We start from the raw sequence: 23,225 nt of genomic DNA, 5'->3' as shown, positions 1-23,225 counted from the left end.
TAAATCATTCAACAGAAACAGACCATTTGCAAGCTCCTTAAAAGACCCTGACTACATGCTTTCTGTATTACTGTGCATGGCAAGCATAATTCCTACAATCTGACAAATGCAGCCCACTTTCTCAGATAGAGGCTCTTTTGTTATATTTTATTATATTCCAAAGACATTGAGGGTGTCTACAGCCATGCAGCCAGGTAAACACTTCCCATAAAAGCAGAAGGAGTTTCTCTGTTGATATAGTTAATCCACCTCTACAAGAGGCAGTAGCTAGGCCGAAGGGAAAATTCTTCCATCGACTTAGCTGCAGCTACATCAGGGTTAGGTCGATTTAACTACAGCACTCAAGGTATAAAGTTTTCCACAGCCCTGAACAACATAGCTAACTTGATCTACTTTTTATGTGATGCAGATCTAGGGTATCATTTTAAAAAAAATAAAGTGCAAAGAGTTAAACACCATTAGCTTTGTTAGATTACTATTCTGTTTTTATTGTTAATGTAAAGCTTAGTTAATTTCAGAGCAGTAGAACAAAAATACAGGCAGTACAAGGCCAAAGTTCACTATCCTATAGAAACCTTAACTTTTGCATTCTTTGGTATTTCAGCTGTGCACTTTTTAATCTTTTAGTTAAATGGAATGGCCCCCAAGATTACACCCCTGCTATTGTTAAGAGATTTTTCTCCAACATGAGATTAACAATGCAGCAAAATTTGTTTATACTGCAATGACTGCACCTTGGCATTAAAAAAGAACACATTTTAAAAGAAAAAAGAAACAATGAACAAAACCAATGAAAAATAAATCAGATGAACATTTTGAATAAACCAAGGCATTACTAACAATACAGTATGGGAATTTATTTCTTTTTTCTCCTAAATGCACGACTTAATCTGACAGTGTTCTGTGGAGTGTTAACATGCCCCAGGAGTGATGTGGCTTACCTCCTCCTCACATACCCCCCATACCATAAAAGAGCATGCCTGAATAGAACTCGCTGCAAGATCAAGGCCTCAATCTCTACAATACATTCTAGCAAGGCTGATCTAATTAAGAATATTGACACAATGCCAAATAACTGCAGAATTTTGAACATGCTGCACATGAAAGATAATAATTTATAGAAATGTTAAGGAAACTTTTACTATATCATTAGATTCCCAGAATCCATTGACTATTTTAATACATTATGCTTTAAAAATCACACTCAACAAAAAAGTATATATACTTCAAAACAATACCAATTCTGTGCAATTACAACCAACTTAAGTAACTGAAACGAAAGAGACTTTTTATATATATAAACACACACGTACACTCTAAATACTTTTGCCATTTATAAAATCCTCTCTGTTTGTTCTATTAACATAAGCCTCAAAATTTTATTTTTGTTTGTAGCAATTTATCTTTCTGACTTTTATGAACTGGTACAACACTGCAATGTTTCTGTTCAATAAACAGAAGAAAAATATTTATATTAAAACATTTTCAATGACATTTCAAAAAGGTTTCAAATATTTTTATCATATAAAACATCAACTAAACTGACAGAGTATGTCTACACTACACCGTTATTTTGGAATAACTAGCATTATTCCAAAATGACAATGCAAGCATCTACACAGAAATTCCGTTATTTCAAATGATACTGAAATAATGGGCAGCTTGTTCTGATTTCTGTAAACCTCATTCCACAAGGAATAACTCCTCTTCTGAAATAGCTATTTCAAAATAGCTGAAGTGTGGACACTCCACTGCTGCTCTTTCAAAATATCTTCTCACCAGGGCCATTTTAAGGGTGCATCTACACTGCACCATTATTCTGGAAAAACAATACTAGCGTCCACACAGCAATTGCATTATTTCAAAGAAAAATCGAAATAATGGAGGGTTTTTTCCATTGGTAAACCTCATTCCACAAGGAATAATGACTCTTCCGAAAAAGCGCTTTCGGAAGAGAGTGCATGTGGATGCTCCACTCCTTCTATGTCAAAATAGCTCCTCACCAGGGCCATTCTAATTTATTCCACCCCAGTGTCTCCTGGGGCTCCAAATCAAGATAGCTCGTCCACATTAGGGAAGCCTGCCTAGGACTAATTCAGAGGCTTCCCTGTAGTGTAGATGCTCTATTTTGAAATAACTATTCCGGAATAGCTTATTTCGAATTAAGCATGCAGTGTAATGGGACACTGTGGGTATGCCTAATCAGGAATAATAGATAAGAGCACCTCCTTTGATTGTACAGACCATAATTTGCAAGGAACAGTTTTATGAACTCTCCCTAGCAGGGAACTTAGTACTCAGTAAAACACAAGCAATTCCAGTAAAACAGAAGTAGGCCACACAAAAATTAGATGCAGAGATAACTGGCAGAATCCCACTTCGCCTGGCTGAGTCAAACAAGTTATACTAGCCTATCACCTTTATATCTAGGATTCTTAAATTTAGCATGATTTACATATGCATCATTATCTCTGCTTTACCACATCTTGTCTCTCAATGGAACTCAAACAATTCTCACAGATCTCTTGGGACAGACAATATGTTGTGATGAGATTTCAACAGAATTCTGGACATCTCTTTAACGGTCTTCATTATATATGAAAGCATCATACCAAATAAACACTACTACGTTCTAGAAAGATAATTTTGCCTGACCTTATTTTTGGTAATTGAATCCGCAGCAACCAGCAATGAGTGAATACAGGCAGATAAAGCCTCTTGTGATAATCCCTGGAACACTGCCCTCTGGAGGGAGGAAAAAATTATTGTAAACATGCTATATTGTTTGACGAACATACAGGACAGTGACTCCTGAAGTGAATGGGACCGCTTATGATGCATGAAGTTAAGCGCATAAGTGTCCAGGTTTGGAGTCACATTAGCAGGAAGCACATTTTCCATTCAGTAAAATGTACGGGAACTGATACAAATTATTTTCTTAACAAGTAAACAGATTGGTTACAGATACACAGTTAAGCAACTAAAATAAGGAACCCCTTGTCTATACTACAAATTTGAACTGCCTTTGTAACCAGTTAGTGATAATGATTGCTCTGAATATGGTTCATGCACCTCATAGTTAACACTCTATTAGTAGCCATGGCACTTAAACAGTGTTTTGCCCTAGCCAGGAGCCTGGAATAGGACTTGCCTATATAGTGTAACTATTCAGCATACTATTTTTGCAGTGTAGATGTCACCACCTGATTCTGCTGGTAAACCAGTCTGACAAGTCCTCGTTTCTCAGCTCTCTTGGGTAGCAAAATATCTCATACTGCATTGTTCCACGTGCTGGTGGTGCCATTCTGTATGCATACGTCCATGCATTCTACCCTGGCTTAGACAATATAGGAAAGTTCTCTCAGAATACTTTGATACAAAGTAAAATACAGACACATAGGGCACACTGTTGTGGGAAAAAATTGTGCAATTTTGGCTCCACTGTGTTTTCTGTAAACAGTCAAATGAGCATGTCACAAAAACTGGTAACAAAAACACTTTTGTATTTGTAGCATAGTCAGGGCTATCAATACTCTAGAGTAAATGGAAAGCATCAGATTTTTAAAAGGTTGTTTGCTGATCAATGATCCCTGCTTCTTCATAGACATATTGTCTTATACTTGGGCCACGTAGATAATTCCACGTTGCCATTTCCTTTTTTCAAACAGTGGGGTCCAATCAAAAACACCGAAGACCATTAAAGAAAGTACTTTTCTATTTTTACTGAGATGACAACAAAGCATTAATTAATTTAAAAATTTAATATTTTACTCCATATTTCCTTTAAAACCTCCAATATTAGTTTCACAAATTACACCTCTCAAATAAGGATTTCTTCAAAAGTGTTAAAGTGTCCCTTTGCCGTGTCTTCTATTATTCAAAGAGAAATTAACCTATAGCAGAAAGGCATGTGTTCACTGGGTTTCTCAGAGATATACCAGCCTTTTTGTGGTTATGTTAAATTACAATTATGGAACTTTCTGTTTAAGAGTAGGTTATGTGAATATCTATTTCTTGAATCTTCTATGAACAAGGGGTTTATTGTATCTGTTTTTATTAGATCTTTTACACAGATATACTGTAGTATATACTTTCATATACTTTAAACAGCCCTTTGTTTTACAAACATTTGTTAAAAAGTACAATTGAAAAAAACTACATTATTAAAAATGTGATGCAAAAGATTTAAAACACTGTCTAGGGGAACTATCAAATTTAAGGCCAGAATGGACCATTATGATCACCTAGTCTGATGACATGCATCTCTCAGGCCACAGAATTTTACCCAATAATTTCTACATCAATCCCATAATTTGTGAATGAGCTACAGATTTTTATTTGAAGGGAGGGTCTGTGGAGTACATAATTTTAACATTACCTTTTGAAAAATCTTAGTAAGATGGCAAGTGTAATTTTTGGACCTAATTTGGTACTTCAGTTCTAAATTTACATGTACAAAACCATTTGTCATTGAAGAATTTGCAATCTTCATGCTTTCTATTAAGAGATCAGCAACAAAAAGCAACTGGTACCAAAACAAACATCAAGGCCAACATTTTCCAGTTATTTTAGAAAAAATATTTAGAATTTATAGTATACTCTTTAATTTAAGATACTATATCAAGTTACAAGAAGAGATGAAGTTTGTGCATACATCTATACATCTGTACAGTTTAGAGAGACACACTAGAGTCCTTCTGACTGTGGGATACCACATTCCATGTAGATCTGCTGGTGAAATCATAGCCTGTGGTCTGGGATGAAGAGATTCTGCTGTACCTATTTAAAAGGTAGAGAAAACACATTTAAAAAAGGTATAATGGTATAACTCTTCCCTCCCATCTGAAAACAGTATATAGTGAACTTTATTTAATGTTGACCTCCTAAGAATGTTACACATTACAAAATTACTCTGTTTTAAACCTCCTCAGAGGGAAGAGACCTGGCTTCCAATATATTCATGTACACAGTATACCAGCAGTTATATAGGTTTTGAATTCATCTTGGAAATGTACTGGATATTCATCTTGAATTGGTAAATACACTCTGAAAATGTATTGACAGGGAGGGGACAAGTGGTTTGTCAGAAAGACAAAACACAAGCCAGTCCTCCCAAATTAAAACCATTTCTAAAAGAAATTTGAAAATAATTTTGCTACTGCATTCACTTTTCAGGCCATCATGTACGGTCTGTGACCTGAGACTGGGAGGTATAGGTTGGACATTAGCAAAATCTTCCTGTCAGGGTGGTTAAGCACTGGAATCAATTATCTAGGCATGTTGTGGAATCTCCATCACTGGAGATTTTTAAGAACAAGTTAGACAAACACCTGTCAGGGATGGCCTGCCCTAGGCAGTACTTGGTCCTGCCATGAATGCAGAGGACTGGAGTAGATGACCTCTCAAGGACACTTCCAACCCTATAGTTCAAATTGTGGAGTTCCTACCATTTGTTCAAGTCTAGACTTGTATATTCTAGCTGGTTCTAATCTGGGTCTCTGGTGTGCCAGACTGGTATGTCCACAATAGGAATAGTGAAGACAACTGTCAAAGCTAGGAAGATATTACTGGGAAGCAGAATGTTAGTGAGTAAACTGTAAAATGGAGGAGGGAAAAGTCCTCCAGGGATTACAGACACATTTTAAGAAAAGAAAGAATTCCTGATGTTAACAGGATCAAATTTCATGGAATGAATTACCTTTATAAATTTATAAAAATGTGAATCCCAAAATGGGGTTTTAAAAATGCATAGATTCTTATAACTAGGGTTATAAAATTAGTGGAGAAAAACAGTAAAAGGATGCAATCACTGACTGACTCTTGTTTTAAATAGGAAGACATACTTGAACTACAACTTCCGAAGCACTAACGTAACACATGTCAGAATTATATAAAAACTGTTCTCCTGTGAACTCAACTCTTTATTTACTTTATAGGAAATGATTCTAGATGTCAAGCCACTTGACAACAGAAGTATTTCAGTGAATAAATGTAATACAGACATGCCACATTATGGGATTGAGGCAGGCAATAAACACATTGAAAATTCAGTTCCTGATTTTTTTGTAAAGACAATTTTTTAAAGTTTAAATGAAAATTCTCTTTCCAAAGTTCTCCGGATACTTTAAAATATTTTTTTATTAAGGCAAATATAATTATCTCATTGTTTGCTTAGCTTAACATCCATCATGTCTATTTTATCACTTTGTTTGATAATACAAAATATATTCCCAAGCATACCAGATTTAATTAGGTTGCAGGACTCTGGATCTTCTAGCCGTACATCTGAAAATGAAGCATCAGAAGGCAATTTCTTCTGTTCATCTTTTAAACTTTGTGCAATTTGCTGCAGGGAAGATATGCAATGCAACTATTACATTACACAGATTTTTTTAAAGAATAATCTGTACTTTATGTTTACAATGTAGAAAATAGTTGTACTAATGTGCACATGGAATTTCATGGCAAAACCAGATAACTGAACAAATGTTGCTGTCCTAACTGGAGTTGGTCAGGAATATTTTCAACAAAAGTGGGCTTTTTGGGTCAGAAAATACCAATTAATCAAAACCTAAACTTTTTGTGGGAAAGGGATGATTTCTGAATTTTCCATTGTGGAAAAAAAATTGAAAATTCAGAGAGTCATTGACAATTGAGTCATTTTGATATAGGAGTATATTATCTGAAGACTGCAAGATTTTTTTTTGCCACTCTTTACTGTGCTGAGTTTAGCCGTAACCTTAAAACAGAGACCAAGGTTGTCAAAATGTATCATTTCAATACTTTCTAAGCAAAAAAGTTCTTTTGCATGTCTAAACTATTTTTCATATCAAAATGTAAGTTAACATTTTTAAAAAAGGGTCAAAATCTAACTGTTCTGACTGATTCAAATAAAAAAGCACTTTTTGAATTAGTGAAAAATTGAGACTGACTTTTTGTCTTGATTTGAGAGGAGATTTTTTTTTCCAAAATCTTGAAAATTCTACCAAGAGGGGAAAACCATTTCCCAACCCAGCACCACAGTTGATACAGGAACAGAGAAATGTTTAATACTGAGATAAAATCCAGAAGCTTCCCACTAAATGGTTCTTCTCAAAACAAGTGACTAATGAAACATCTCAGTGAGGTTTCAAAGATTATCTGACTCAAGTTGTCTGCCAGACCTGCAAACTAAACTTGGACTCAGAGTCAAGCTGTATTTGTTTCTTCTCACACATTACCATCAATAATCAAGGTTCTGTAGGTCAGCTTAGGATAGCGATGGATAACCTAGACTAGCGAGCGGGCTGCATGAGTGGCCTTCCTTCATCTCAGTGGGCCACAAGTCTGTTGTAACCAAGATGGTTACCCAGAATAGGGTAATATAAGAATGGCCATACTGGGTCAGTCTTCCAACAGTGGCCGATATTGATGGACCTTACCTTCCTGAACTTCTCTAGTTCTTTTTAAAACCTTGTTCTGAGTCCTGGTCTTCACAACATCCTCTGACAAGGAGTTTCACAGGTTGACTGTGTGCTGCATGCAGGGCTGGCCCGAGGTATTCTGGCACCCCGGGTACAGGCACGCGGTACCGCCCTTGGGCGCACGGCGCATGTGCGGGCCCACCCATGGGGAGCGGGCCCCGCCCCCCTATGGTGCACAGGCCCACCCCCGGGACGCACGGTGCAAGCGCGGCTCAGTTCGGCCCAGCCGTCGCTGCTGGCACATGCGCTGGGCCATGTAGGGTCCCGCGGCCGTGGGAGGAAGGGCGTTGCTGGCCGGCGCCGCGGGGATGCAGGCGGGCCAGCGCTGCGGGAGCCGGGTGCACGGTGCCTGATGGCAGCTATAAGGGACGCCAAAAGCCCCTTACAGCTGCCATCAGGCGCCACCCATCGGTTGGCGCACCAGGCAGCTGCCCGGCTCGCCCATGCCTCAGTCCGGCCCTGGCTGCATGAAGAAATACTTCCTTTTGTTTGTTTTAAACCTGCTACTTGTTCATTTGGTGACCCCTAGATCTTATGTTATGGGAACAAGTATATAACTTTTCCTTTTACACTTTCCTTATTCAGTTTTGCTAACTACACTTTCATATCTAGAATTTGTGGGGTGTGCCGACTGTACCTTAGCAGTACTTTGACTGGATGCATAGGAAACACACGACTCTTACATTCAATGTTGTGTGCAATCAGCATGCACTTCACTTCATGTACCCTTGCTTTAAATGCGTGTCACTTTTGTAATACTGGCAGGAAAAAGCCACAGATGGAAACCAGCAGAATCTGGCAACCCTGCACTGGGCAACAGTATACAAAATATTTCGTGAGCCTGATGGGCTGCATGCAGCTCTCAAGACTGCAGGTTGCACACCACTGGTTTAGACTCTTTATTGCACCTGTGTGGTACTATGGCTTCTAATCATTGGCTCAGTGACTCTCCTCCTCCCACCGTAATCTTATTGCCTTTAATTGATTTGCACAAGTGTTAACTATTGGATCTCAAATAAAAAATTCTTTTGATGAGCTAGAAGGGACAGATATTGGGCTCACTTTACTAGCTGTGTTATCTTTGTTAGGCCAGAAATAAAGGGCAAATACAGTAAAACTCCAGCTGTCCGGCATCCAGTGGTCCAGCGCTCCTGATAGTCCGGCACCAACCGGAACCCAGAAGTGCTCCAGCCATCCGGACATTGGAGCTGCTCTGTCCCCGGCTTCTCCAAGTCAGCCACTGCTGAAATTGACCAGCGGCAGACTTGGAGAAGCCGGGGGCAGAGCAGCTGGGGTGCTGCCGGGTTGGTCCCCCAGCGCCGCCCTCTCCCACGCTGCGCAGTTCCCCGCCGACCCCCCCACCCCACCCCACCCCACCGCAGGCCCCTCACAGTTCCCCTTCCGGTACTCTGGCATAGCTGATAATCCGGCACCCCCTGGGTCCTAAAGGTGCCAGATTATCCGAAGTTTACTGTATATTTATATTTATATTATATATATTTATTTTAGTAACTATAATTACATACAAACACATAACAGATCTATCCAGTAAAGAGGTTATTTGCTACAGCAGGATCACATTTCAAGTCATTTCTCCATGATTTAAAATTGTGGTGTCCAACCAGTTCTGAAGCAGTAGCCACCATAGTAGCTACTGCTATAGCAAACTAGCCACACTCAACTGGCCGAACAGACACATGTGGCTAGCGATTAATGTGTTGGACACCATGGATTTAAAAAAATAGCATCTCCAGTGTGTAAAAAATATCCAAAGAAATGTCAAAACAACGATAGTAAATGTAAAGCAATTTTGATAGGAGAGTGGTTTCATTAAACAAAATTGCTAGAATTGTTATTGTTGGGCCAAAATACATGAATATATTCATGTGCTGCAAATATTCTTTATACTTTTTAAATGTGAAAAACACCACAACAACATGGAGAGTAAAAATCTATTCATAAATGAGTTGGGCAAATGGAGCAACTTTGACTTAACAATGTATTATATGAAGACTGAAAGATAATTGCTGTTGTTCACTGTTCTGGGTTTTGCTATGATCTTAAAATAGAGGCCAACAATTACATTGAATAGACTGCAAGAGCTGAGATATGGGGAATCCATCTTTCACATGGTCTGAAAAGAACCACAGAATCACAGATGTAGGGCAGAAAGGGACCTTGAGAAATCTACCCCCTGCACTGAGACAGGGTCAAGTATATACCTCGACCTTCCCGTGCCTAACTTGTTCTTAAAAACTTCTAATGACAGGGATGCTAAAACCTCCCTTCATAACCTGTTCCAGTGCTTAACTATCCTTATAGATAGAAAGATTTTCCTAATATCTAACCTAATTCTCCTTTGATGCAGATTAAGCCTATTACTTCTTGTCCTACTTTCAGGGGACATGAAGAACAACTGATCACAGTCCTTGCTTAACAGTCATATCTGAAGACTTACCAGCTACCTTAGTCTTCTCTTTTCAAGACTGAACACTGCCAGTTTTTTAACCTTTCCTTATAGATTAGTCTTTTAAAAACTTGTATCATTCTTGTTGCTCTCCTCAGAAATCTCTAAATTGTCCACATTTTTCTTCAAGTGTGATACCCAAAATTGGACAGCATATTCCAGCTGAGGCCTCAACAGTGCCAAATAGAGCAGAACAAGCACCTCTCATGTCTTACATACAACATTTATTTTAATACACCTCAGAATGAGAGTTACATTTTGTAACAACATCACAGTAACCCCCATAGACCTCCCTTTAATTGGTTAACCTATTCAACATTATGTTTAACTGATTAACCAATTAAATGGAATTTTACATCCCTAAGATGAGAAAACATTCAAGACTATAGGAACACTGATAGGGCATTAAAAAAAGACACTTCTCATAAAGCTTTCAAGGACAGAGTTGTAAAAACATATACGTGTTTTGTTAGTTTTTAAAGTGCTACCAGACTATTTGTTGTTTTTTAAGTTTTTCCTGTAACAGACTAACTTGGCTACCCCTCTGAAGCTTTTATATATATAGTTATAGTTATACTAAATTGATTTCTCCTGCCCAAGGCAATATCTGTAAAACTTAAATTTATAATAGTATGTGACAGCCTAGTAGTTACAAAAAGAACTGCCTCTGAGGATGTTTCCATAGCAGTAAATATGACTATGCCATCTGTGCCCTTAGGTCAGTAAGAAAATAAAATGGACTAAAAGTTACAATCTTACAAACACAATGGCTAAGTAAGGCAAGACTCAGTCAAATCTTTCTCCATTCTGAGCTCTCATTGCAAAATTGGAAAATTAGCATCAGCACTCTTTTTACTAACCCTAACCTTAACCTTTAATGAAATATCTGTTTTAATATGCCTAAAATTATGCATTAAGTTCAGTTTTCTGCATATCCAAAAGATGTTTTAACTCATTCTTTGACAACATGGTGAGACACTTCTCTGAGATTTTGTATGAATTATACTAATTTAAATTATAAATAATGGTTTTTATTCTTTCTAGAAGGACCAGAGTAAATAGTAAGAATTTACCCTGCAGGGAGCTGGGAATAGCTGCTCTGAATAGCTAGTGACAGGAGCTACTCAAAAGAGTTATTGGAAACTAATATTGACCTCACAATTTCACCTTTGAAGCCTTTTTTAAAATCAGTATCATACCAGAAACTTTGAAAACAAAAAAACATCAGCCAACAATGTCTATCCAACGAGTTTCTCCTTCAGTTCTGTAATTTAACTACAACTTTCCATTGACAAAAACCCCACAAAAATCAAGAACATTGAAATAAAGAAACCCCGAGAATTGTTTAAAGAGGAGAAAGTTGGAAGCACCACAACAATGCACACTAACATGTGGCCGGATTCACTTAACTTGATCTAAGATGTATTATACGATCTGATTTCAGGACCAAAGTTTAATCAATGATGCCATCCTGTTGGTCGCCAATGCTTTTAAATATGCATAAAACAGAAAAGTCCTGTTTTCCATGTTCTTCACTATATAATTGCATACAATGTGTAAACTAGGAAAACAAATCAAGAAAGCCGATATCATACCTCCATCATTTCCAATTTATCTGGATATGCAAGATCACCAGGAGCAGGCTTGTAACCTATGATGTCTGTCTGAATGTAGATATGTGTCCTATAGACAAGACGTTCTTGTACATCCTCCAACATTTGCTGAACACCAGCAGCGAATGCACTTAGTTGTGCCGCTGACAAAAGAATAATGCAATTATTTGTAAATTATATCTAGAATAGTAATGTTTAAAAAGAATTTTGAATTTTACACTGTCACAAAATAGTTTATTTGCTGCGAAGAATGACAGGCGCCAACATTAGAAAAAGATGCACACCGAGTGATTTGTAACAAACCATGAATTCTTGAGCTGTTAACTGCAGTTACTACTGCTGACTTGCTCTGTGATGTGGGGCCAGTCACATCAGTTGTCGCACACTAAAATCTGCCCTTATGAAAACTGGGACTATGACAACATATCATGCTGTATAATAGTTTCAGTATGCTTATTCTTTTGAAGATGTCCAAATGAAGTTTTTGCCTACATACCTACATTAGTTTTTTTATATACATAGTACAGTATTACAAGGTGGTCACACTGCAGGACAAAGAGCTACATGTATTTGGCCTATGTATCCCAATAAAACACGTCTCTTCTTAATGACCCAAGCAGAAGTAACTTAAGTCAAAACATCAGATCCATATTTAAAGGGTAAAACTTATACAAAAGTAAAAAACATTCAATTATACGAAAACAACAATAATGTAGAGTTGCTTGAAGCATCAAGCAATCAGGAGTATGCAGAGTTGCAGACTAACAACCCAGGTCCAGGCAATCTACAGCAGAAAAACAACTTTGATGTTGTGCTTAAACCGAACCTACTGCTCAATTCTTAATGGAAGTACCCAAAGTTTGAAAAGATTTGATTTATACTTGCTGGAAAACGACAATTATTTTTCCCATTTTTAAACTGAAGTGAACTATATCAGCACTGCACCCTGAATTAGTTGTTTTCCCCTTCCTAGGAAATTGCCAACCCTGGTTCCTGCACTAACAGTAAAACCTTTCAAAAACTCTGAATCCCTGACGAAGTATGATATACACTGTTCCTTAAATTGTGCTCTATATGGCACTGATTCCATGCTCCACAAGTGTACAAATCAATTCACCTGAGCAATTCCATTTACTCTCTCAGCTAATCGTATTGATGTCAAGTTATACACATACATAAGCATTTGCAGGATCAAGGCATCCCAGTAAAATCGAAATGTAGCAAGAATGTCTAGAATACCCCTTGTATATCATTTCAATAAAGAAATGTTTTGAACTATTTTTTACCAAATGTAACAAAAAAGGACAACGTTCATTTAAAATAATCATTTGTCACATCAGACACATATGAAACATCTACATTCTATCCCGTGTGAAGTCTAGTAGTTTTTAACACGGATTAACACCACATTCACTCAGATTCCGCCTATGTATTACCATTGTTCTGTACATGGTCTTCAAGCATCTCATTTTTGAGAATCCCACAGAGTTCAGACAAAGTTTCTAAGTGAATAACATGGATAATCAATGGTCTGAAGACGTCGTATAATGAGCCACACAATTTCTCCAAAAGTTCACTAGAAGGGAGATAAAATTTATGAAATTATAAAAAACGTTTCCAGGATACTAAAATACTACACTAAGATCATGTTGCGGAAAGGACTAGTTCCTGTGCGTCAGCACCAATAAACAGTTGTCAGTAGAATGTATCCTGATTTTAATCCAAATGAAGTTACCATTCATAACAGAATTATAAAAAATTCTACATTAAAAATAGTGAATCTCAGACCCAATTTACAACAGTCTCCTTAGAATCTGTGTATAGCTTTTGAGCGCACAATTCTAATTCAGCCCTGCTTAATGAATGTTTTGTTGCAGCAAACTCAGAAATACTAAAATTTATTCTAAAATAAGTTTATATTGTCATTTTTCAGTGCTCCCTTTGCTATAATAGATTGCTATGATAACAAGAGATGTCTCACTCTCTCAGATATGCTTCTCCTAGATTCCACAGTGAAGTCACAGTAACATGTTTATGAAAATCTGAACATTTAAATGATGTCTGCTAACTAATGGAACATGAATTAAAGAAATTAACAAGAGGTTGAAGTATTTTCTTTCATTTATTTGCAAGTTTATTCCAATATGAAAGCCCTCCTGAACTACATAAACCACGATTTTTTAGGAGGAATTAACAGGAATCTTGAATTCTTTTCAGAAGACTGCTAAAGAAACTGAATAACTGAAGAAAATCTCAAAATATAAAATAGCAACCACGACTGCTTTCCAAGACAAACTAAAAATGAAAACCGAGAAAAAGGGGGGAATTTTAGCAGCCAAACTAAAACACCACTAGGGGTATAAGCATCTAATCAACTCTCTGATAAGCAAAAGCTTATCAACTAGTCGACACACTAGTCGACTAGTTGCTGTTCCCCCACTTGCTGCCTCTATCAGAAAGAGGCAGCAAGAAGGGGGTAAGAGAGGGAGTGCTGGGGGGAGCCAGCTTAAAAGCCAGTTCCCCCAGCTCCAGCTCCGTGGGACGGGGCGGGGCACAGTGATGGCATTCCACCTTTGAAATGTACAAGAGTCCCTGCTGGGGATCTTGAACACTTCAAAGCAGAAATGCTACATGGAGCCTGGAGCCAGCGGGGGACTGAGTCCCCGCTGACCCCGGCCTCCATGCCTTGCTTCCGCTTTGAAACGTACAAGAGCCCCAATAGGGGCTCTTGTGCATTTCAAAGACTGAAATGACATGTGGAGCACAGAGTCAGCAGGGGACTCTCTGTTGGGGCTCTTATACATTTCAACGGCAGAACACAGCTGTCACTTCTGCCTTTGAAACGTAGCAACAGCCAGACCGGCTCTTGCTACATTTCAAAGTGGAAGCACCCTTACCAACTAATCAAATAATCGATGGAAATTCCATCGACTATTTGATGAGTTGATTAATCTAATTTTAACATCCCTAAATATCACCACAAAAAACAAAACAAAACCCCAACAACAAGTACTCAAGCAAAAAACATCAAGCCTGGGTGCCTAAAGTAAAATTCACAAGCCCATATTCAGGTATCCAAATCAGTGACTTACAGAGATTTAGCACTCTGGAAAAAAGAGCCACTTTTATTAGATCCCTGAATATAGATTATTGGGCATCCACTAATTCAAGTATTTACCTAAGAATTATACAATGTGTAAGGAACATCAGGGCAAGTATAGTGCTGGTCTGAGTTCTGAAATGTAACTTAAGGGCTTATCTAAATACAGCACAAAAAAATCTTGAATTATGTACACCCCTACTATAGTTTGTGCTGATTTAACTAATTCAGTTTTTAATCCAATCTGTAGGACCAGATCTAAGTATCTAACTTAATGCAAAGTGATCCTCAAATAACTGTTAAGATATAAAAGAAAAGAGTAAGCATCTTAATTGCAGTGTCCCTAATTTGAATATTCAATATATGCATATTCCCAATGATGCCTTGGGTTGAACTGAAGGCAAATGCAACAGGTATAGTGCTACTCTTCCTGGGTCTGCCCACTCAAGATGTGAAAACTACTCATTATACAGCAGATGTTCAAAATACAATATTTTTGTGTTCTGTGCGGAACTTGGCTCCTCCTTGATGGGCCTTGGACATCCCTGAGCTAGGGATGTTAAATTTAGTTTAATCAACAAATCAACTAATTGATGGATTTTCCATTGACTAGTCAATTAGTCAATAAGCAGGGAGCTGCAGCAGGGTTAGCTCCTGGGCCGGGAGCTAACCCTGCTGCAGCTCTGCCTTTTAAATGTATTTAGAGCCTGTTGGTTCTTAATACATGTAAAAGGCTGGTGAGCAGGGGGGAGGAGGAGATCTGGCGGGAGCCAGGAATCCGCTGTCCCAGCTCACATTGGGTCTCCCCTGCTGCGCTTTAGCCTTTTAATGTAGTAAGAGCCTATAGGCTCTTATTACATTTAAAAAGCAAAAGCGTGTCTGGAACTAGGAGCGAGCCAGGAATCACTCCCCCCGTCACTCCCTGCCTCCCCAGAGATGGTGCTGGAGGGAACCAGCTTTTAAGATGGCTCCCCCAGCACCAGCTTCTACTCCCCTCCCTTGCTGCCTCCATCAGAGGCAGCAAGGTGGGGGAGGGGGAAGGAGGGACTAGTCAAGGGACTAGTCAACTATCCAATAAGCTTTTACTTATTGGATAGTCGACTAGTTGCTTATATCCCTTATCTGGGCTCCTAATTCCTGGAGCATAAATCCCCAATTAAACCCCAAAGGGCTCCTTGGGTATAGTACCCTAAATGAAATTCAGAAGCAGCTTGACTATCCCCTCAATAGTGCTTTCTACATCTCCCCTCTAGTTTTGGCTTCAAGTGGCAGACTGGAAAATATAAGTGGAAGTATTTCCCTCAAGCTCCATCCCCGACAACTCTTAACACCTACATGCTGTCACTCGTGCAGATTTTCAGAATATCTATGTCCCTCTTTCATATGTGCTTTTACTATCCATGAATTAGTAAATGTTGACATTTAAATAGGTATTGGTACATATCAGTGTTAGTGCCTCAATGAGAGGAACCAGAAACTTTGTATGAGAAGGTGCACAGACCCTGAGCGACAGGTACAGTGTAAAAACCTGAAAAAAGCAGAACAGCAGCTTCCAGAACATAACTCTTTCAAACTATCTGCATCAATTTACATTAGGTTCAAGTTTCTAAGATTACCCTCAGAGACATAAGAGCTAGAGAGTTAATTTTCAATGAAAACTCTGATTCCAAGCATGAAACAAGAGTCATTAGGAGGAAGTATTAGTCTACTTAAGCCATCGCAACACTGCCTACTCTGACCTCTGATGATACTTACTGTACAACAGTACATTAAACATAGTATGCAATAAAAAGATGTACCACCTACTCCAATTTTGGTGTTGGTTTTGTAAAAAACTCATTGTAAAGCTGGTGTTCATCCTGGCATACATGGACCATAAAGGAACAGCCACTTCGTACCTGCATTTAATAAATACAGATACAGAATTAACAAATTGTATCTTTCTTGAATTTACATTAAAGGGATGTTTGTGACTGCTGCTACAGGCAAGATTGAATTGGAGTTTAGTGAAATTTGATCTCTCAGCTTTTTGAAATTCCATTATGCTGGAAAGAAGATACTAGAACTCTAGCACACATTTTGCCAAATAAGCTCTTTTGGAAACTTTTTATTTCTGTATGCACTAGACCAAGTGTAGAAGAGCATCACTTTTTGCCAGTGGCACTTTGTGAGGAGCAACACATATTTTACAAGAAAAAAAACACAAACTTTACTAGAAAATGGACAAAGTTTTACACTTATTCAATTTCTGGAAATCTGCCATTTTACCTAAGAGTGACTGGATCTAGAAAGGAATTTGAGTTTTGTTAAGAAGATCTGAAAACATGCAAAAACTTCTACCATTAAGATACTTACCAGAGCACAATGATCTCTGTTGTTCTGATTGGTTAATTCCGTTACAGTACTAGTAATACTAGGGCCTAGCAAGTGTTCCCGCTGAGCAAGATAACATTGATGGATTTCATTCAGAAGTTGCTGGTACCTAGCCAAAAACACACACAAAAGAACCAAAACAACTGTGTACAAGGATTTGTATTTTCAGGTCACCATTGCCAGTAGTCTAACTTTTCTGCTACAAAGTCACGATAACAGCTTTTAAGTATCTAAAAAGTTGCTACAAGGAGGAGGAAGAAAAATTATTCTCCTTCACCTAGGACAGGACAAGAAGCCATGGGCTTAAATTGCAGCAAGGGAAGTTTAAGGGAAAAACTGCCTGTCAGAGTGGTGAAGCACTGGAAAAATTGTCCAGGAAGGATGTGGAGCCTCTGTCATTGGAGATTTTTAAGATCAACTTAGACAAACACCTGTCAGGGATGGGCTAGGAGGTGCTTGGTCCTGACATGAATGAAGAGAACTGGACTTGATAACCTCTCAATATTCCTATTCCATAATAGCTTAAAATATTGAGTTAAATAAATACTGCTTTTGGGGGATGGAAATAAACCACAACTAATGACTTTAGATTCTTTTGTTTTGAAAAAGAGGTAAAGTAGTCCATGCTTCCAGAATCTCAAACACTTGAAATTAAATTTATTACATTATACTCACTCTGGCATCTTCTCAGATCTTTGCTCTATTTGCTCAATAAGAGTCTATATTGAAAAAGAAAATAAAACCGCATTATTTAAAATAGCATTTGAAATTATGACATCCTATATTAAGGCTCAAAATTGCGATAGCCTATTCAAATCTATTAAATAAAAATATATTACAGCAATAAGTTTGTTGTTCAAGTTGTAAAGAAAGCTGAACCACTAAACTGGTGGACAAACACCAGCTAAGCACAGGAATAAATGGGATTTTTTAAATTGCTAAACCTGCTTTAAGCCACAGCAGTAGATTCTTGTGCAGATGCAGAAAGTATTTTAATCATTTTGGTTTATTCAACTTGTTTATTTCAATATTTCATTCATTCATTCAAAGTTGAGGAAAATACAAGGAATTTTAAAAAAATGTTTGTTTCCCTCTCCCAATCTACCAAAAATGAGGTGAGAGGTTAAGCTCTATTAATTCTAAAATCTTGAAAGATATGCTGTCCAGAAAGTCAGATTAATTCACCAACTACAGATATTTCCTTTGTTTAATAATTCAATTTTTAAATGCAAAGCATGATTTGATATTTATCTTTTTCTTGTGTATCAGTGCATTTAAAGGTGATTTTATTTAACTAATAACAAAACTTTTGTAAAATGCAGTTTATGTGTATTTTTAATTTAATTATAATTACCATCCAAATGCAGCTTGATATAAATAATGGATAAAAATTTAATCATGATCTAGTAAATAAGAAATGCATCATTTTCTAACTAACTTAGGAAGGTAGAGCTGAACATTATCCTTTAAACAGAAAAACTGCAGTTCACATTTTAGCTTTAATAATTAATTTAAAACTAATTTTAAGTATTTCACAATCACCTGTTAATTATCAAAGCTACTTACTCTAACTTTGGGAGCAGCAGCTCTGAATTTGACATAAAATAGTGTGAAGGCATTATCAGAATTTGGCACAGATGAAGGATCCTGAAAAGAGAAAGAACAAATAAGATGCTCCCATATTTAGCTCATAATATTAACTGGTAGAGACATTTGAGCACAGAGTAGAGTAAAAGAATGACTTCTTGTGTCTTGCTCACAACACACCTATTCATGCATCCTAGAATCATGTTTGCTTTTTTTGCAACGGTGTCACACTGTAATTCATATTTAGCTTATGGTCCACTATGACCCTTAGGTCCCTTTCTGCAATACTCTTTCCTAGACAGTCACTTCCCATTCTGTATGTGTGAAATGAATTGTTCCTTCCTAAGTGGAGTACTTTGCATTTGTCCTTACTAAACTTCATTCTGTTTACCTCAGATCATTTCTCCAGTTTGTCCAGATCATTTTGAATTATGACCCTATCTATCCTCCAAAGCAGTTGTAACCGCCTCCCAGCATGGTATCATCTGCAAATTTAATAAGCATACTCTCTATGCCATCTAAATTGTTGATGAAGATATTGAACAGAACCAGTCCTAAAACAGACCTCTGTGGAATCCCACCTGTTTATAACCTTCTGGCATAACTGTGAACCATTAATAACTACTCTGAGAATGGTTATCCAGCCAGTTATGCACCCACCTTTTAGTACCCCCTTCTAAGTTGTATTTCCATAGTTTATTGATAAGGTCATGTGAGACCGTATCAAATGCCTTACTAAAGTCTAAATATACCACGTCCACCACTTCTCCCTTGTCCGGAAGACTTGTTATCCTATCAAAGAAAGCTATCGGATTGGTTTGACATGATTTGTTATTTACAAATCCATAATGGCTGTTACCTATCACCTTATTATCTTCTAGATGTTTGCAGATCAATTCCTTAATTACTTGCTCCATTATCTTACCTGGTACAGAAGTTAACCTGACTGGTCTGTAGTTTCCAGGATTGTTCTTATTTCCCTTTTTATAGAAGGGCACTATATTTTCCCCTTTCTGGTCTTCTAGAATCTCTCCCTACTTCCATGATTTTTCAAAGATGATAGCTAAAGGCTCAGATACCTCCTCTCTCATTTCCTTAAATATTCTAGGATGCATTTCATCAGGCCCTGGTGACTTGCAGACACCTCATTTTTCTAAGTAATGTTTATCTTTTTTTTTTAAATCTTCTAAACCTACCACATTTCCACTAGCATTCACTATGTTAGGCTTCCTTCATCATCAAACTTCTTGGTAAAGACCGAAACAAAGAAATCATTAAGCACCTCTGCCATTTCCAAGTTTCCTGTTATTGTTTCTCCCTCTTCACTGAGCAATGGGCCTGGGTCTTTGGTCTTCTTCCTGCTTCTAATATATTTATAGAATGTCTTCCTGTTATCCTTTGTGTCTCTAGCTAAATTGAGCTCATTTTGTGCCTCTAACTTTCTAATCTGGCCCTTGCATACTTGCGTTGTTTGCTTATATGCATCCGTTGTAATATGACCTCGTTTCCACTTTTTATATGACTCCTTTTTTATTTTTAGATTATGCAAAATCTCCTGCATTAAATGTTATATTTAACAGGTTAACCGGGATCCTGCAAGCAGGGGCTGCTCCAGCAGTGAGCTGCTCTGCCCAGGCCGGGCTAAACCTGCAGCATGATGGGCCCAACCACGTTGGAACAGCCGCCCTACCCATGTTGAGCTGGTGGGGGATGGAAGGGAGTAAACAGAGACCCTGCTCCAGCCTGGGCCACCAGTTAACCTTTTACATCCCTAATGGAAATCTAATTTCTATCATGGCTGAGTTAAAGTTCAGCTCCCTACCAAGCAAATCTGGACAGGTCAGCCAGGGTCTCAGGCATTTGCCTTGCTCTCCATGGCTCAGTTCAATGAAGAACAAGAGCTTGCAACAGCTGTAGTAACAGAAAAAGAGCCTGTTGTTTTTTAACTCTCTGGATAATTAAGTCACCAGGATCACCTTCCTCCTAGGCCATTCCCCACAAGAGGGTGGAGATCAAGAGTGTAGCAACATTCAGCCTGTGACTTGGAAAGAACAAAAAGTATCCCTACCTCTAACTCTTCTTTACCCTCCTGCCTCCTGCAACATATGTATGAATGGCTAACCTTCAAGTAAAATTCAAGTTCTGAGAAGGGAAACAGGCTCATTCCTCTGCCACTCAAGTCTTCTGAATCATGCTACAAAACCCTCTCAGGAATGATTTATTCTCACCACATTTCATCCAAAGATATAAGGTCAAATATATAACCTTCCTTCTCTGATTTTGAGGGTAGATTTGCAGAACCATAAAGAATAGCAAGGTGTTCAATTCCCATTGAAAGTAGGTGCAAGCTGGTCACCTAATTCCCCTTTGTTCCTTTGAAAATCCATCTTTATTGCCTAACAACAATACATCCCTTAGACCACTTGTACCTGTCAAGTCCTGCAGTGCAAACTAATGTATGCTACAAACTAATCAGAAGAAAATATTTAAATGTGCTATTCCACCAAACAACCCTTGTCTAATGCAACAGTGTTAAGATCAGTCAAATTAATATTAAAAAAAGCTGCAGGGCTTTTTGTTTTTGTCTGGGGTTATTGCAAATACATCAGACTAATCAAGTCAGTATCTGCTTACTCAACTTACCCTTTTTATCAACTGGCTTGTGAGGTTCTGAAGTGTGTTCACAGTGTATGTTTTCATTAGGTGCATAGCTTTAGAAAGACACTGTTTAAACTTAACCAAATACACAGGATAATCTTTAAAATTAGGCTGTGAAGAACAAAGAAAAGCATTTTAAATGTGGCAGTAACGATAGGCATGAAAAAATACTTTTAAGAGAACAATAGGTAAAATCTATACAAGGCAAGCTAACTGTTGCAGGTTTAATTATAAGCGGACTAAAATAGACCTGATCAGCGTACATTTAAGCAGCAGCAAGTGCTATGCTTGCCTTTTTATTTGTAAAAACACACACATTTATAAAAATTCAAAATAACCAGCATATTTATCTGTCAATAAGATTTAATTAAAAATACATATTAAGTTACTCACATGCGATGAAATATATGTAATACAATCATCAAGCTTAGCCAGCATAGGTATGAATCCTTCACTATTCACAGACAATGTGGGGGAATTCAATTTCTTTAAAAAACAAAATACATCAGTCAGAAAAAAATAAGAACACATCAGAAATAACTAGTTTTGGTCACAGAAATGAGGGGATTATAATAGCCTAAATGACTTTATAAGATTACAAGAAACAAAACAACACTTACTGTGTTAATGTTTTCTAGTTCATTAAAATAAGAGAGTTTCTGTTGGATATTTTCAGCCAGGTCAACGAGTTCTGACTGTTCAAACAGAGCAAACAGAAGACTATAAATAACTTGAAGAGAAATTTAGGTTTCAAGTCATATGTTAAAAAATTAGATCAGATTTTCCTAAATAACAGCTTAATAAAAGTCAGAAATTTTGTTATGTTCTAAACGCTGAATTAGAGGAAGCAATGTTACCACTAAATGCTGTTCTCAAGTTATTGTCTTTACAGACACACAATCTAAGAGTCTTGCAGTATTCTGAAAGAGCCATAGAATCTTTCCAAGTAGTAAAACTATTATATGCTCTTCTTAAGCACTTTAGGAACCAAACATTCTCTATAAAAATACCCAGCACACATTCCTATCTTCAGTTCTTTTATCCCTCAGAAGCATCCATAAAAAGGACTGAGGTCATTTAGATCTGCAGAGGCAACTAAAGGATCTTCCTTCCTTCAACATCCAAAATGTTTCCTGATTTCCAAACAGTTGCACTTATGCAAACCCATTACATTCATTAGATTTGCACAAGGGACACTGATGGCATACATTTAAACAATGAACGAATGGTGCTCATTAAGAGAATATTTTTCTCTACAGAACCTTATTACAGGTGGTGATGTGGGATAAGGAAAGAAAGCAGTTTGGCTGAGATTTCAGTGTTGAAAGTAAGTATTTGTATGTATTATTGTTGTAGCTTTGGTGTAACCATGTTGTGGGTGAGGATATATTTTTTATTGGACCAATTTATGTTTACGAGAGATACTATTCTTCAGAGTCTGCATAAGCTTGAAATCTTGTGTGTCTCACCAACAGATGCTAGTCCAATTAAAGATCTCAGCCAGATATTTTAGATGTTTCTCTAAAATGTGTGTGTGTATATACATTTGTATATTGTGCACTTGCTCTTAAAGTCAGCTGGATATCATATACGGAACCCCTCATAATGCAGTTTTCATGGCATCATTTTACAGGAGTGGTATCAGTTTAGTATGAAAATCGGTGCAACTACTTTTGACAATTTGATGTTTCATTACCATTTTGCTCATGTGAAACATTGAGATAGACAAGAATCAGCTATAACTGCCTACAGCTAATTTTGTTTTCCAGATGTTTTCAAAGAGAAAAAGTTTAAGCAACATTCCCAGAAGCGGCGAGGAGTCCTGTGGCACCTTATAGACTAACTGAAGTTTTGGAGCATAAGCTTTCGTGGGCAAAGACCCACTTCGTCAGAATGCATGCACTTCCCAGAAGTGTTGAAACAATTTCATCAATTTTCAGAGAACTAAACTGAAACTCAAAGAG

The 23,225-nt window shown here is 37.6% G+C and overlaps 1 protein-coding gene across 2 annotated transcripts in view; it reads right to left on the bottom strand.

Moving 5' to 3' along the window:
* Window positions 1-23,225, bottom strand: part of COG3 (component of oligomeric golgi complex 3) — a 56,283-nt gene that overhangs the window by 14,796 nt on the left and 18,262 nt on the right. For both annotated transcript variants that reach the window (XM_075918998.1, XM_075918999.1), the window contains 12 exons: window positions 21,882-21,956; window positions 21,655-21,747; window positions 21,247-21,372; window positions 18,583-18,663; window positions 17,692-17,735; window positions 16,999-17,125; window positions 16,450-16,541; window positions 12,980-13,119; window positions 11,526-11,686; window positions 6,241-6,346; window positions 4,655-4,779; window positions 2,656-2,745 (listed from right to left, as the gene is read on the bottom strand). In XM_075918998.1, the coding sequence (XP_075775113.1) occupies window positions 2,656-2,745; window positions 4,655-4,779; window positions 6,241-6,346; window positions 11,526-11,686; window positions 12,980-13,119; window positions 16,450-16,541; window positions 16,999-17,125; window positions 17,692-17,735; window positions 18,583-18,663; window positions 21,247-21,372; window positions 21,655-21,747; window positions 21,882-21,956 (1,260 nt within the window). The remainder of the gene's footprint in view (window positions 1-2,655; window positions 2,746-4,654; window positions 4,780-6,240; window positions 6,347-11,525; window positions 11,687-12,979; window positions 13,120-16,449; window positions 16,542-16,998; window positions 17,126-17,691; window positions 17,736-18,582; window positions 18,664-21,246; window positions 21,373-21,654; window positions 21,748-21,881; window positions 21,957-23,225) is intronic.

The sequence above is a fragment of the Pelodiscus sinensis genome, chromosome 1, assembly GCF_049634645.1.
Source record: "Pelodiscus sinensis isolate JC-2024 chromosome 1, ASM4963464v1, whole genome shotgun sequence".
Taxonomy (NCBI): domain Eukaryota; kingdom Metazoa; phylum Chordata; order Testudines; family Trionychidae; genus Pelodiscus; species Pelodiscus sinensis.
Note: the sequence above shows the minus strand (reverse complement) of the source record. Positions and strands in the feature narration are given on the sequence as shown.